The sequence below is a fragment of the Nematolebias whitei genome, chromosome 12 (genome assembly GCF_014905685.2).
Source record: "Nematolebias whitei isolate Nwh7 chromosome 12, NemWhi1, whole genome shotgun sequence".
Classification (NCBI taxonomy): domain Eukaryota; kingdom Metazoa; phylum Chordata; class Actinopteri; order Cyprinodontiformes; family Rivulidae; genus Nematolebias; species Nematolebias whitei.
The window spans coordinates 33,258,004-33,272,667 of record NC_056509.1 but is presented as its reverse complement, the minus strand read 5'-3'; the positions used below and the strand labels follow the sequence as shown (position 1 = coordinate 33,272,667).

The window sequence follows — 14,664 nt, the reverse complement described above, 5'->3', positions numbered from 1 at the left end:
TGGTACTTCTAGCTGTGTGGTCCCGTTAGCAGAATGGTACTTCTAGCAGTGTTGTCCTGTTAGCAGTGTTGTCCTGTTAGCAGCACGGTCCTGTTAGCAGCATGGCGATAATGACTGTGGCAATAGACGATGACTGCTTTCCAGGACAGGATCCAGCAGACACAGAACATTCAAAGTTCCCTGCAGAACCGAACTGTTCCACAAAGTTCGATCTGTGCAGGCAGATGGAGGATCACGGAGAATGCCGCCATGACAGGCCGGAGTGGAGCCTGAGTCCAAGGTGGGAAAGGGCCAAAGAGTGGTATTCTGGTGGAATGGACCGAGCTGCAGATGGACCACGTCTCAGAGCATTACTGGCAGACCAGAGTGGGTCGGAGAATGGTGGGTCATATCAAACCATCCTGCCGGACCTTCAGCACTCCACAGTTTTTCTGATGAATCTGATGAATCTCTTGTCTTGTGTCCAGAAGTAAAACTCAGGGATGAGTTACAATTTGTTCTCACTGTTTCTTCGGTTTTGCTGAACTGCTGCTAAGATTCACTCATCACTGAAATAAAACGTTTTTGCTGCTTATATTAATAAAACCTGGAGAGAAAGACCTAATTACAACATTTTTAATGTTGACAAGAACATTTTTATTCTAATCATGAAGTTGTGTCGACATGATGAAACCTGTGATAATAAACACTTTAATATCAAATAATACTCTTTTGTTCAGAAATATATTTAATCTGATAACTTTTCTTTAGTATCATAGAGAAAAAAATGCTTAATGCATAGTTCATTAGTTTTTCGCACTTGTTTCACTTTGGAATTATCCACACATGGCTTTAAACCCCCAGGGGGGAGATACGAACATCAGAAGATGAATGAATGACAAACTTTTGTGTTTCAAATGAAAAACAAAGAGGCCTTGACCTGTAAAGAGTTTTATTAAATTAGTAACAGAATGTGAGGTGGGACGTTCAGTACTAATTTAATTAAAACTGCAATTTCTTTTTACGGTAAAGGAATTGTGATTAATTCCTCATTTTTTGTCACATTACATTTTTTGTTTGTTTGTTTTAGAGCCCACAATGTTGAGAGTTAAGGACTCGAAGTTACTGCAAATATTAAAAGCAAGCTCTGCTGACACAAACCTGTTACTAAATAATTTTACTTTTGAATTAAGAGCTTGTTACACGTGGTATTAATTGTTTTCTGGATGCTGAAATGGTGTTTAAATACACAGGTGGGACTTTTTCCCCTGTGACGATCGATGTCCCCAAATAAGTGTTTAAGTAATTAAGTTTGGTCAGAGTCAAGTGTGAGGCTCTTGACATTGAAACCATATAATTTTCTCCTCTTTTAGTCCATCATCCTTTTTCTTTCCTTATCAGAAACATAAAGACTGAAGCTTAAAAGCAAGAATCATTTGAAGTATGTGAAAGCTTTGTCCTTAGCCAGATGAAAAGTCGTAAATGTTGTTTTTATGTGCTTTGGTCCTAAAGCTGTTGACTTTATTGATCTGTGCTTTAACCTACTTCACCACAAAATACTAAAAGTGAAATGTTCCATCCTTATGAGACTTGCTGAGTCCCTCAGATTTCTGCTTCACTGCAGAATTTGTTTCACAGAAAGAAAGAATCAGGTGAACAAATGAGAAACAAACACTAAACAGTGTTTTTGTTGAGAAAAACTAAAGCATATTTACCCATGAGCGTTGAATAAAATCTAAGACAATTAATAGGTTCTTTTAATGTGGAAATAAGGAAATCCACCATTATCTGATCGTCAAAGCAAACAGGTGTACTGGGAATCTCACAGTAGGAGTTATTAAAGGCCACTTGCCTGGAAATGGTTACAAACTGATTCCTATAGAGACTGAAGACAGGTATTTGTTAGTCAAATGATTATTTTTATAACTCCACAAAAAAAAAAAAACATATTTACTGGATCTAAAGCTCATGGGGAACATGAACCAAAAACGGACATTTTAGTATTAATTTTATGAAACTAGTGAAAAGGCACAGTTTGACGTTCCTGATCTTCATAATAAAATGAACTGCTGGTTTGAATGAACATTTAAATCAGAGAATATTTTAATGTTGAACTATAAATTACACTATCCTGGTGCATACTCAATAATATATATATATATTATATTACATATATATTACATATATTTATATTCAATATAAATTACACTGTCTTGTACTGTTCATTTGTATTAACTGTTTAGTAACATAAAGTGATAATGAAGATCTTTTGAAGTTGGTTCTGTGGAAAAGTTAAGATAATATCTTACCTGCTGTAGATGGCTCATTGAACAACCTCAGTTTGGAGAAACAGTTTATTTGTGACCACGTTGATGAGCTCATTTAAACAGGGACAAGACTGAAGTGGATTTAAAACAACTTGAGTCTTAAAACTTTCAAAGCCGTTTATGAAAATACTTTTTTTTATAAACTTTTAAATAGCTGTCAGTTTCACATAACATGGGTATTTACAAAAAACAAACAAACAAAAAAAAAAAAAACAATTCTAGATTTACTTGTAAACTCAAGTAATCGCAGCAGAATTAAACTCTAATCCTCCAAACTGAGATTATTCTAAGAGCCATCAGGTAACATCCTAACTGTTTAAAACCTTTGCACATAATCCTACTTAAAAAATCTGAACTATCACTTTAATCATAGGGTTTTCTTTGTATTTTATATTTCTTACTGTGCTTGAAATGTCATGTTTGAAATATTGTAATACAACTTGCACATGAACACCATAATTGTGCACCTCCAAAACAAACCAATTACCTCAATTAAAGACTGCCTCTACAGTTTAAGCTGAAAAAGACTGAGCTAATCAGCCTCTGAGAAGCATAAAACCTAATGTGTTCTTTAATTAATTATTAGGCAGCTTTTACAGAGCCAATCAAGCTTGAGCTTCTCCATTTGAGGTTTCACATGAGCACAATCAAACCCAACAGCTTTTACCATCATCCATCAGGAAGCAGCTCAATACGCGGGCAGCCATTCAGGCAACAGTTTCTCCTCTGATGATTTATCAATATGCAGCTTTAACGCACGTGCTGTCTTTTCACTTTTTATTATTGTGTTTACAAAGACACATTCGCATGCACAAGCTCCCACTGAAAAAAGAAAGCCAATCATTCAGCGGAGGATTTAATTGAAGTGGGCTCTCAGGAGGATTAATTAAACAGGTAAGTGATAGAACAAAAGCTTGATTTCTTCCAGCACATCCAGCAAAGTCATCCTGTCATCTTGTTTTAACGTATGTCACTTTGTAGGAAACTGCCATGGCAGAAAGTTAATTATAGGATCACTTGCTGGAAAACAAAGGGACTGCATGGCTGAGCCTAGACTCACTAATGAGATGTGATAAATGGTGTCTTTAGAGGCACAGTGGATGTAGGGTTCAATCTTTGAAGCATCTCCTTTGTGGAATTGTCGATGGGCACAGAACAGCTAATACTGTTCACCTGTGGTTGAGTTCTCCATTGTCTGCCATGATTTCACAGCACCCTCACCTTTTTAATGACTCGTCATCCTGACGTCATGATTAGCTCTAGTGGGAGCATCACGGTGAATTTCATTTCACGGAGATAAATGAAAGTACAAGTTCTGTTTTCTTGTTGGGTATTTCAAACTGTTTTATTCATAACTAAAACCAAAGACCGTGGAGTTCACACCAAAGTGGATTTTTGCAATTTTAAAATGACTCCAATCTTTAAAAAAAATTCACGAAGATTCATACAATTCATACATACACATTAGTGCATCTACACATCCAGATGCAGGAAGAGGGCCACTTGCATCATGAAGGACCCCACTCAACCAGCACACACACTTTTTGCCCCACTCCCCTCAGGAAGGAGGTTGAGGAGCATTAAGTGTAGAACCACTAGACTGAGGAACAGCTTCTACCCTGAAGCTATTAGACTCCTGAATCTCTAATCAGAATAATCACTGTGAAAAATCACATCATGTTGCTGCTGATCTGTTTCATGTTGCTGCTGATCTGTTTCATGTTGCGGTGTTCATTCGTGCTCATCGGTTCACACAGACTCATATTCGTGATGCTGTTCGCCATATTGTATTTATTGTTTTTATACTATTAGTGTTAGCGTATTTTAGCTAATGTTTTTCTTAGTTCATGTCTTAGATCTTATTACTGTTTTTCTTTTACGTTTTATTGTTGGATGTAACTGGGACCCATCCATCCATCCATCCATTATCTTTACCCGCTTATTCCATTTTGGGTCACGGGGGTCGCTGGTGCCCATGTCCAGCAATCACTGTGCGAGGGGCGGGGTACACCCTGGATGGGTCGCAAGTCCATCACAGGGACACATAGAGACAAACAAGACAAACAACCATTCACTCTCTCACTCACACCTAGGGACAATTTAGAGTTACCAATCAGCCTAACATGCATGTTTTTGGTCTGTGGGAGGAAACCGGAGCACCCGGAGAAAACCCACGCATGCACGGAGAGAACATGCAAACTCCACCCAGAGAGGCCCCCGGACCGGGGTTTGAACCAAGGACCTGCTCGCTGAGAGGCAGCAGCTCTACCAGTTGCGCCACCGTGCTACCGTAACTGGGACCCTGTGTACAAAATTTTGTTCCACCACATGTGGTGTGTATGACAAATAAAGAATCTCTGACTCCAACTCTGACAAACTGTATTATATAGGGTAACACTTTATTTGAAGGTGTAATTGTTACCTTATGTAGTCGTTTAGATCAAGGGTTCTCAAACCTTTTGTGTTCCTTACAGGGGAGAAAAACTTCCAGGGACTCCCTCATAACCTTCGTGATGATTAAATATATTTTCCTGCCATTTGTGCCCTTTAATGTCATGGGAATATGTGTGTGACCTGAACACTTAAGGCCTGTTTAAAAAAAATAAACAACTTTATTAAAGTTGAATTGTTTTAAAACAATAGTTATACTCTTAAACATAGGGTATTTTTTATTCAAGGCACACAACAATTTACTTTTTTTTTTTTAAATTCAACTTCCAAAAATGATAGCTTTGAGAAAATTAAACCAGTTTAAACTCTACCTATTGACATAATGGCCATAATAAATGTATTGGCACTTCTTCAAATTATTCCAGAAAACATCATCATCATTACAGCAGTAGTCACACCAAGTAAATATTTGTACTAGGTTCTACCACAGACGAATCAGTGAGTCATATCAATAATACTTTGAATTAGTGAGAAGATGAGCCTGCCTCTCATAACACAGTTTATTCTTGGAGTGATGAATGACAAAAAGACTCTAAGATCATCTTTTACTTGTAAATGAGCCTTGGACTTGTTTTTTTTGTAGTCAAAGTTGAAAAAGATGATTCCCAAAGGTATGTGGTAGGGAAGGAGAGCAGTATCTGCATGGCCTCAGCAGTGAGTTCAGGATCCTCGTGACAGGGCAACCCAAAAGCTTACATGATTAACCTGCTGAAATTGAGACTTTAATGTCCGATCTAGGAGTTGCTCTTCTGACTTACCCATCAGACCATTTGCTGTTGCTGCTGCTGCAAATGGATCACACACCCACTTCCAGGCATCGGTGTTTACATCTGAAATGTGGTGAAGTGCTTGCTCAGCCGTGTGAGGTGATGACCTCCCTCACTGCAACCACAGACAAGTTCTTAGTGCGAAGAAACTCAGTCATTTGGGGGAACATGTCTGTTATTAAATCATGTGTCCTCCTACTCCATCTCAAAGGTTGTGATTTTATTGCTGACTTCCAGAATAGATGTGTGACCTCCTTGGATGGAGAGGTTGTGGCTATTCGGTAAATTAAATATGTCAGCAAGATATGCCAACTTTGCCACATACTCTGTTAGTAAAACGTGTGCAATGTCTGGTTTTTCCTCAGTTTTAAACTCTGCCATTTCTCTGCTTAGCTCAAATACGTTACCACGAGAGAGTCGCATTGCACTTCAGTGTGATACAGCAGCGCGTCATGTCCAGCACAGCTGTGTTCAAAGCAGAGTGAAGATCTGGTTCAGTGACTCTGGAAGTGAGAGCTTGTCGATGCAGCATACAGTGAGTTGTAATAATCGTTGGACTGACAGACAATCTGGGCCCAACTCTTTTGACGGGTCATTGCAGCGGCACCGTCCGTACAAAAAACACATTTTTCCACCTCAGTTTGGCTTCAGACATGAACGCATCCAAAAGTTTGAGAAGTTCTTCACGTGGTGTCCTGCCTTACACCGCCTAGCAGAACAGCAAGTCCTCCAAAATGCTTCCATCCCAGGGAATTAGCTTCATATTGATGAGTGACAGTTTTATGACATGAGTCATAACATCCGAGGCTTTATTGGCTCAAAGCCGAGGTAGGCGGGAGTAATTAGTTTACTGTTTGTTTGATTAATGCATTGGTCCCCATTTGTATTTATGCACTTTAAAAAAAATTTGACTTAGCTAAAAAAAAGTAAATTATGTCTTGGAACCCCAAGCTCTGGTTCGAGGACCCCCGGAGCTCCAGGGACCCCAGTTTGAGAACTACTGCTTTATACATGTCATTAATTTAGCATTAGCATTTACTGTGTGAATACTGTCATTGTGATTTTCCTGTTTATATGTTCTGTGTATTTTTTTTGTAATCAAACAACTTCCACATACTTTGTGCTTTTTTACCCATTTATATATCGATATGTTACGCTTGATGGTAAATGAGATACTATGATTTTTTTTTGTTTTTTTGCACCTTCTATACTTTTCCAAATCTTTACCTTTTTTTAATTAAACCTCACTACTGAAATACATTAAGCTTTGGGAAACTTGTTCTATACTTGTCTTCTAATGCTACTTTTAGCTTTTAGCTATAATTTTGCTAATTTATGTTCCCATTTTGTTGCTTTTAGCTACCTATTTGCAACTTTTGGCTTTTTGTTGAATTTAAGCGACAGTTCTGCTGTTTTAACTACAGTTTTGCTAAATTGAGCTAGTTTAGCAAATTTTTGGTTTATAATGTGTTCTTACTGTTAGTTATTGCTTTGTTCAATTTAGCATCTGTTTAGTTCATTTAAGCTACTGTTTTGCTAATTATAGATAAACCATCTGTTTTGATACTTTAGTAGCTATTTTGATCATTTTGACATCTGTTGATCTAATCAGAATCAGAATAAGCTTTATTATCATTGCACCAAGATACAACTAGAACATTTATGTACAGTCGTCCGAAAGATGGACGTAGTGCACAAAGCTGCTGCTAATTAGCACAGCCTTTTTATTCTTCCTCAGAATAATATTTTGCTTAGATGAGAAAATGGAAGAAAACATGAGGAGAGACGGTAGAGTTACGTTTGTCTTCACCAGAGCACACACAGAGAGAGAAAAAAATGTATTTGTAATGTAATGTCATTTAGTTTCAGGTTTTGCAACTTTTAGTTTTTTTGTACTATATCATTTTCTGTTTTATACAGCACATATAGCAGCAGCTGTGAAATGAGTAAAATCTAATTTTTGTCAGAAAAACATCAAATTAATGGCAGCGTAAAGGTTCGAAATTTAGTTTTTACACAAACCGCTGTGATACTTTTGACATTAGAGCTATCAAAAAGCCATCTGCAACAGGTAAGATAATATGTATTCATAACTTCTCAGTAGAACCTTACTTCAGAGTCAGAGTTTCTTTATTGTCATTCGCACCTCATGTGGTACATGTGGTGGAGCGAAATTATGTACACAGGGTCCCAGTTACATCCAACAATAAAATGTAAAAGTAAAACAATGATAACATCTAAGATAGGAACTAAGAAAGATTCAAAGATTTGAAGGAATGTTTTAATTTTAAAACAGCAAACATTTGGAGACAGACCGGTGGCTAAAGTTCCCACAATCAGAGCACATTGTGCAGGTCAGCAGTTTGTGTTTGGATTGTTATTTCCCCACTTTGTTTTCATCAACTTGTTTTAAGTCTTGCATCATAGCATCAGACCATGCTCCCTCAATATCTGGTCCTTAGTTTTGTTTATTTAGCCCTTCACTCACTCCCCTTTGCTTTCTTGTCTTACCTGCTTCTAATTAAACCACAGAAGCAGCACTCTGACATTTTTGTGATTTTATCCTTTTTTTATTTGCATAAACATCATTATTGAAGCATCGCTACTCTAAATTAGAAGGTTCAGTCACAACAAGGATAAACATAGATATTAATGCATCTGTTCAACACTGATAACAATCTTTTATTCAAATAAGCCACACAAGAACCGAAGCTTTTATCAGAAGAAACACCCAGGAGGAGAAATACTTAAAGGTGTTTTCCTGCAATTTATTATGATCGGCTCTCAAGCCTTCCCTGCAGCTCACAGCTTTTCTCTTTTATTCGTCTCAGTAATGATTCTGTGGAGATCACTTCAGACAAATAACCTTTTGTGTTACTGCTTAAAATATCTCACAATATGTTCAGGGTCAGCAGAAAGATAAATGCGGGAGATCAAATTGGTTGCACGTTCAAAGGAATCAATCTTTTCCTAAAGCACTTAGCTGGTTGTTGTTTTGGAACTTCAATGAGATATTTCAGATAAGTTCACTGGACACAGATTTACATCTTCCTAGTGTCACACACACATAAATATCTTTTTTTGGTTCAAACGCTGTATTGTATTTAAATAAGCTTCAAATAATTCTTTGCTGCAATATTAATGTATATGTTGTTTATTTAACTTTTAGAAATAAAAACAAAACAAATAATAACATCTAGACTGGACTACTTCTTTAAAAAGTCTTCGGTTGATCCAAAATGCTGCTGCCAGAGTCTTAACTGGAGTTAGTGGGAGAGATCGTCTCTCTCCAGTTTTTGCTTCTCTCCACTGGCTCCCTGTCAAATTCAGAATTGAATTCAAAATCTTACTTCTAACTACAAAGCTCTCAACAACCTAGCTCCATCTTATATTCTAGAGCTTATTGTTCCATATTTTCCCAACAGAGCGCTTTGCTGTCAAACTGCAGGTTTACTTGTGATTCCTAGAGTTTCCAAAAGCAGAATGGGAGGAAGATCTTTCAGTTATCAGGCTCCTCTCTTGTGGAACCAACTTCCAGTTTTTGTCCACAAGGCTGACACATTGTCCAGTTTTAAGACTGGGATTAAGACTTTACTTTTGAGAAATCCTATAGTTAGAGTTGGCTTGTTAGGCTGCCATAGGTTTAGACTACTGGAGGGACCATTTACCTTATTTCTTTGTTAAAATTGAATTGTTTTCATTTGATACTATTACTATCTTAATGTGATTCTTGACCCGCCATTGTGCATCTGTTCCTACCAAATCCAGCTGGTCAAAGCAGATGGACGCTTGTCTTGAGCCTGGTTCTGCTAAAGGTTTCTTCCTCATGAGGGAGTTTTTCGTTTCCACTTTTACCTTCATGCTTGCTCAAGATGAGAGTTCTGTGATGGAGTTAAACTCAAAGCACTCTGCTCCTTAGATATATAGTGCTAATTTATTACTTTAGATGAATGTTTCTATTCAGTGCCATGGGATGACTTCTGTGGGACTTGGTGCTATATAAATAAACTGAATTGAATTGATCCAGTGGGAATAATCACTTGACGTAACATGAGCATGTTAAAAGATGTTTCCAATATGTCACATATTAATAATGTTTTTCATTTTTCTTTGCCTTTTGTCTGCATGTGCATATTTATAATAGTAACCATCAGGTTTTATGGCCACAACAAAGTCAGTTCTACAGATATTGAAATTAAACTGGGTGTGGTAGTAGCTGAGAATCATTGTCAAAACATACTGTGAGCACTAATGGATTGCGCAAGATCTTGGGAAATTGCATGAAATTGCATAATATGCCACATTCAAGATTTCACTAAAACGGAAACATGATTTGTTTAAGGCAGCAGGATCAAAAAAGGTTATAGGCCCTAAAATGAACACATTTTTGTTACTTGTGAGAACTGGTGATTACAAAAGGTGATGTTTCTATGTTTATTAAACCTGTTTAAAAAATTGCCGGTTGTACTCAGGTTTACTCAAGCAAACAGTGCACGTGTATTTCAGAACATTTTCGCACCAAGCTTCACTCCCAGCAGCTTCGACAAGTTCTTTGTGTTGAAGACGAAATTTAAAATGCAAATCTTTTAATAAAGGGGACAGATGCTGCTCATTTCCACACCACCTAATTGACTTAAGTTGAACGTTAAACTCGACTGTCTTGTATTTCCCAAGAAAGTTGATGTTCTGTAGTTTCTTTGCCCATATTTTAACCTTCTCATTGAAAGACGTGGCCTTCAGTGACACTGATTGTTCTTTCTTTCTGTTGCAGGAAGTGGTTACAGCAGTTCGAGGAGGAGTGAATCCATCAGGACATTTATCCAATCAAACCAGTCTATGGGACCTCAGCTCCTCCTTTTTCTTTGCTGGGACAGTCATCACCACAATCGGTAAGAAGAAGAGATTCTTAAAAAAATATATAACATTTATATACATACAAATCTGTGCCGCCTTCTGTGCTCTGAAAAGTAAGCACTTTTGCCTCCTTATGGTCATATTTGACTGTAATTTTGTGTCTCTTCAAGTTTTCCTATGAGCAAAGCTTCCAGGGACATATTGCAATTTCAGAGATCATTCTGGCATGAAATTGCACTTGCACAAATAATGAAGTATGACGGAAGCTCTTGTTTCATGATTGCACCTTGCACAAGGACTACGAAAAACAGCAAAACCAACTTGCCCTAACTGGAAATATACATTTTCATACACTGGCTCTCTTTAACATCAGAGAGTGTCATATTTATCATTCGTAAAATGCAGTCAACAAATATTTCAGCTTACACGTGCAGCTTTTATCCAACTAACAGACTGAAATGATGCATTTTAGGTTAAATGGTGGTGTAGTAGTCTCTCGTTTATCACGGGGGTTAGGTTACGGTTCTGCTCTGTTTTTGGTCTGGTTCTGTGCAGCGCTTGAGCACCTAAGTGCATTTTGAGGGTGCAGGGGGGGGGGGGGGGGGACCTTCAGGTGGCCGGCACGGGACTGGAGGTGGTCGACTGAGGCTAAGTCTGGATGAAAAAGGTCCTGGTGGGCTCTGGAAACAGCACAGAACCTATGGGTGGCACATGCCCACTTGGGAGTCCTTGTGGGCCATCTAGCAGCTCTTGGGTTCACCCATGAGTCTAGAGGTCAGGTTCTGCTCCGGTTCTGCTCGGGTTCCCGGTGGATTCTGTGCGGCTCTCTGCATCCGCTGGGCACCAAAGTCATTGTATGAATAAGGACTGAACTTTGTCCGATCAGATCAAAACTTTGTATTTCAGCAGAAGGCAACAGGGCTTCTGGGTAGAGCACTGTTGACTTTTGGGAAATGTAGTCTTCATGAGCGGAGATACAGTGGAGGCTTATAGAGAGCAAACTATAAAATGGCAGCGCCTGTCTGAAGTATTTTATTTTTTTGTTAACTTTTTACAGTATCCCATACTGTCCCAATCACATGAGTAATAGTAGTTGACAGTCATGTGTCCTGTACAGTTTTTTTCTCTCGTGTAGTTTATAATTTAATTTTGAAAAACTGCGAAAGAGCGAGTCTGTGAAAATTGAACTGCGAAGTAGTGAGGGACTACTGTAATGTATTGTGGGGTGTGAGAATGCATCGTTGTGTGTTCATGTCCAGGGTGTATCCTGCCTTATGACAGCGGAGATAGTTGATCTTATTGCGACTCTGAACAGGACGAAGCAGGAATGGGAACTGGATGACTGCGTGGATTAAGAAATAAAATCACCTGCAAGCAGCGAGAGTGTGAACAAACTCATCGAGCCAAAACCGTTTTAAATCAGGCTTTGATCATCACTGTTGCTCCGGCTAATAGTACAGCAGCCATCTGTTTGACTCAGGAAAATATTTCTCATTAAATCGTTTCAGGCCTTAGTGAGTATTCAAGCTTGAATTTACAACAACTGCAGGTTGTTCTTTATCAGGAAGCTGCTGAGACTTCACGTCTTTGACACCGTTTCTTCTGTGTCTCTGTCATCTGAAGCTGTAAGAGCTTACTAATCAGAAAATAAAACACCTCACGTTATCTCACTCTGGACTCCCCCATCCACCCTCACACCCACACACACGCTTTCTGACAGCTCATCTGGCTTTTCCAATTGGACCTTGACAGACTGCTGCGTCTGCTCAGCAGGCTGTTGGGCTTCATTTCACATCTCCAGCACCCTGTCAAAGCTCACCCTCTAATGAGAAAATTAAGCACACTACATTGTAATGAAATGTTTTTACGGTCTTGGAACACTGGCGTACTTGTTTTTCAGATGAATGGTTCTCATGTGTGGGCAGAGCGCGATCTTGATGAACAATTTGGTTGCAGTTTGTGTCGATGCCACGTGCAGTTGAAAGAGTTCACGAGCTTTGCTTCCAGGTTTATAAGACTGGTGTTCTGTAACAGGGATGGGCATTTCACAGAAAAAGACTAGTCAGGTTTGTTGGAAGAGTTTCATTTTTATTTACAGCACAAATGGAAATAAAATTATAATGCAAAGCTTTACAAACAGCATGTACCTAAATGCTACTCACAGTGGAACTTAGTAAATGTATTAAGTGTTTAAACTAAAAGTATATACAATGTTGAAAGGTTTGTAAGCTCAATCATTCAGGTAGATAACAACAAAAAAGGTTAAATCACGTCATTTGGACTGGTCCAGATGACGTGATTTAACCTTTTTTCTTGTCTATACAATGTTTAGAAAAAATAAAGTATTTTTGAATTTTAAGGCAGAAAAACTATCAAAGAAAGTTGGGAAGCAAAAGGTTGTAAAGGTAAGTAATATGAATTTAAAAAAAACAGCTGGAGGAACATTTTGCAATAAATGTGGTTAATTGGCAACAGGTAATTGAGAACTGGATATTAATAAAAACACTTTAGAGGCTGAATCTCTCAGATGTAAAGATGGGCAGAAGTTCACCTGTCTAAAAAAATAATAGAACATTTTCAAATTATTGTTCTTCAAAAGAAAATTATGAAGATTTTTAATATGTCACCGCTTTCTTTGGACCATAACATAAAAAAAATTGGGTACCACTTTACAATAAGGTCCCCCTTATAGATGGCTAATAAATAGTTTATAGATACATTATTAATTCCTCTATAAACTCTTTATAAATCATTAATAATTGTTTATGCATTAATTAAAGGTGACAGAAAGACCAAACTGACCAGTTTCTTGCCAAATAGTCAGCCAAATCTGTTCACCTATATATTTCATCTAGAGTTGTTATATTAACATTTCAGACTAAGTTACTACCTTGTAAGCACAATAAGTATTTGTAAACCTAATTTTTTTAGTATATAACATTAGTTGTAAATATGTATAATGCATTGATAAAGTACAACATTATATGCTAAAAAAAAGGTTTATAAATGCTTTTTGTGCTTATAAGGTAATGACTTAGTCTGAAATGTTTAATATAACGACTCCCCAGCCAGCATGCATAGGTGGGCCCCACGTGGGGTTATTGTGGGCTACTTGGGTAAAGAGTGGGCATGGGATTTATCTGGGCTAACTGCATGAGGCCCATATGGTTAACTGATAATGGGACCCATATTGTTGGCCCGTTGGGACTAAATGTATGAGTCCTATTCAGCATTAACGTGGGCTAACTTGGAATGGGACAGAATAGAAATGGGCAAAATTATATGGGACCCATGCGGTTTTAGTGTAATGGGCCCAGCATGGGAAGCCCATGTGGGCTAACTGTATTTACCCCAAGTGGTGTAAGCATGGGCTGACCCATGGGTTGAACCTGGGCATGGATATCTAGGCCCCAGTTCATTTTTATGTGGGCTAACTGGGGATGGGACAGAAATGGGCAACATTATATGGGACTCATGTGGTCCCATAAAATGGGGTGAAATATATAGGTGAACAGATCTGGCTCACTATTTGGCAAGAAACTTGTCAGTTTTGTCTCTCTGTCACCCTTAATTAATGCATAATAAGCCTTTATTAATGATTTATAAAGTGTTTATAGAGTAATTAATAATGTATCTATAAATTATTTATCAGCCATCTTTAAGGGGAGCCTTATTGTAAAGTGGTACCAAAAATTGTGAATCTGTAGAAATCTCTGAGCTCAAAGGACCAGCAGAAAGTCAGTGTTGGTCGCTCGTGATATTCAGGCCCTCACGCAGCACTGCTTTAAAAACAGCGGATTCTGTTATGTACATCCATGCATGGGCTCAGGAACACACACAATTTATTGCCTGTAAACACAGTACACAGTGCCTTTCTTAAATGCTGGTTGACGCTCTGTTGTGCAAAGAAGAAGCCATACATGAACGTCATCCAGAAAGGCTGCTGCCTTCTCTGAAACAAAGTTAATTTTTACTGTGTTGTGGTCAGACAAATGAAAAATTGACATTCTTTGTTGCCTCCATACTAAGAAGGAGAGGGACCATCTGACCTGTTAACAGAGTTTAAAAGCCTGCCTCTCTGATGGTGTGGGGGTGCATTAGTGCATCATAACTGTAGAAAAGTAGCTAAAAGTTTTAGAACAACATATGCTCCCTTCCAGATATCCATCCATCCATCCATCCATCCATCCATCCATCCATCCATCCATCCATCCATCCATCTATCATCTATCCATCTATCCATCTATCCATCTATCCATCTATCCATCTATCTATCTATCTATCTA

At 38.2% G+C, this 14,664-nt stretch overlaps 1 protein-coding gene across 1 annotated transcript in view; it reads left to right on the top strand.

Annotated features, from left to right (window-relative positions):
• Nucleotides 1-14,664, top strand: part of LOC119418196 (potassium channel subfamily K member 2-like) — a 41,544-nt gene that overhangs the window by 3,475 nt on the left and 23,405 nt on the right. Inside the window, exon 2 of the mRNA XM_037685451.1 lies at nucleotides 10,296-10,413. Coding sequence (XP_037541379.1) covers nucleotides 10,296-10,413 — 118 coding nt within the window. The remainder of the gene's footprint in view (nucleotides 1-10,295; nucleotides 10,414-14,664) is intronic.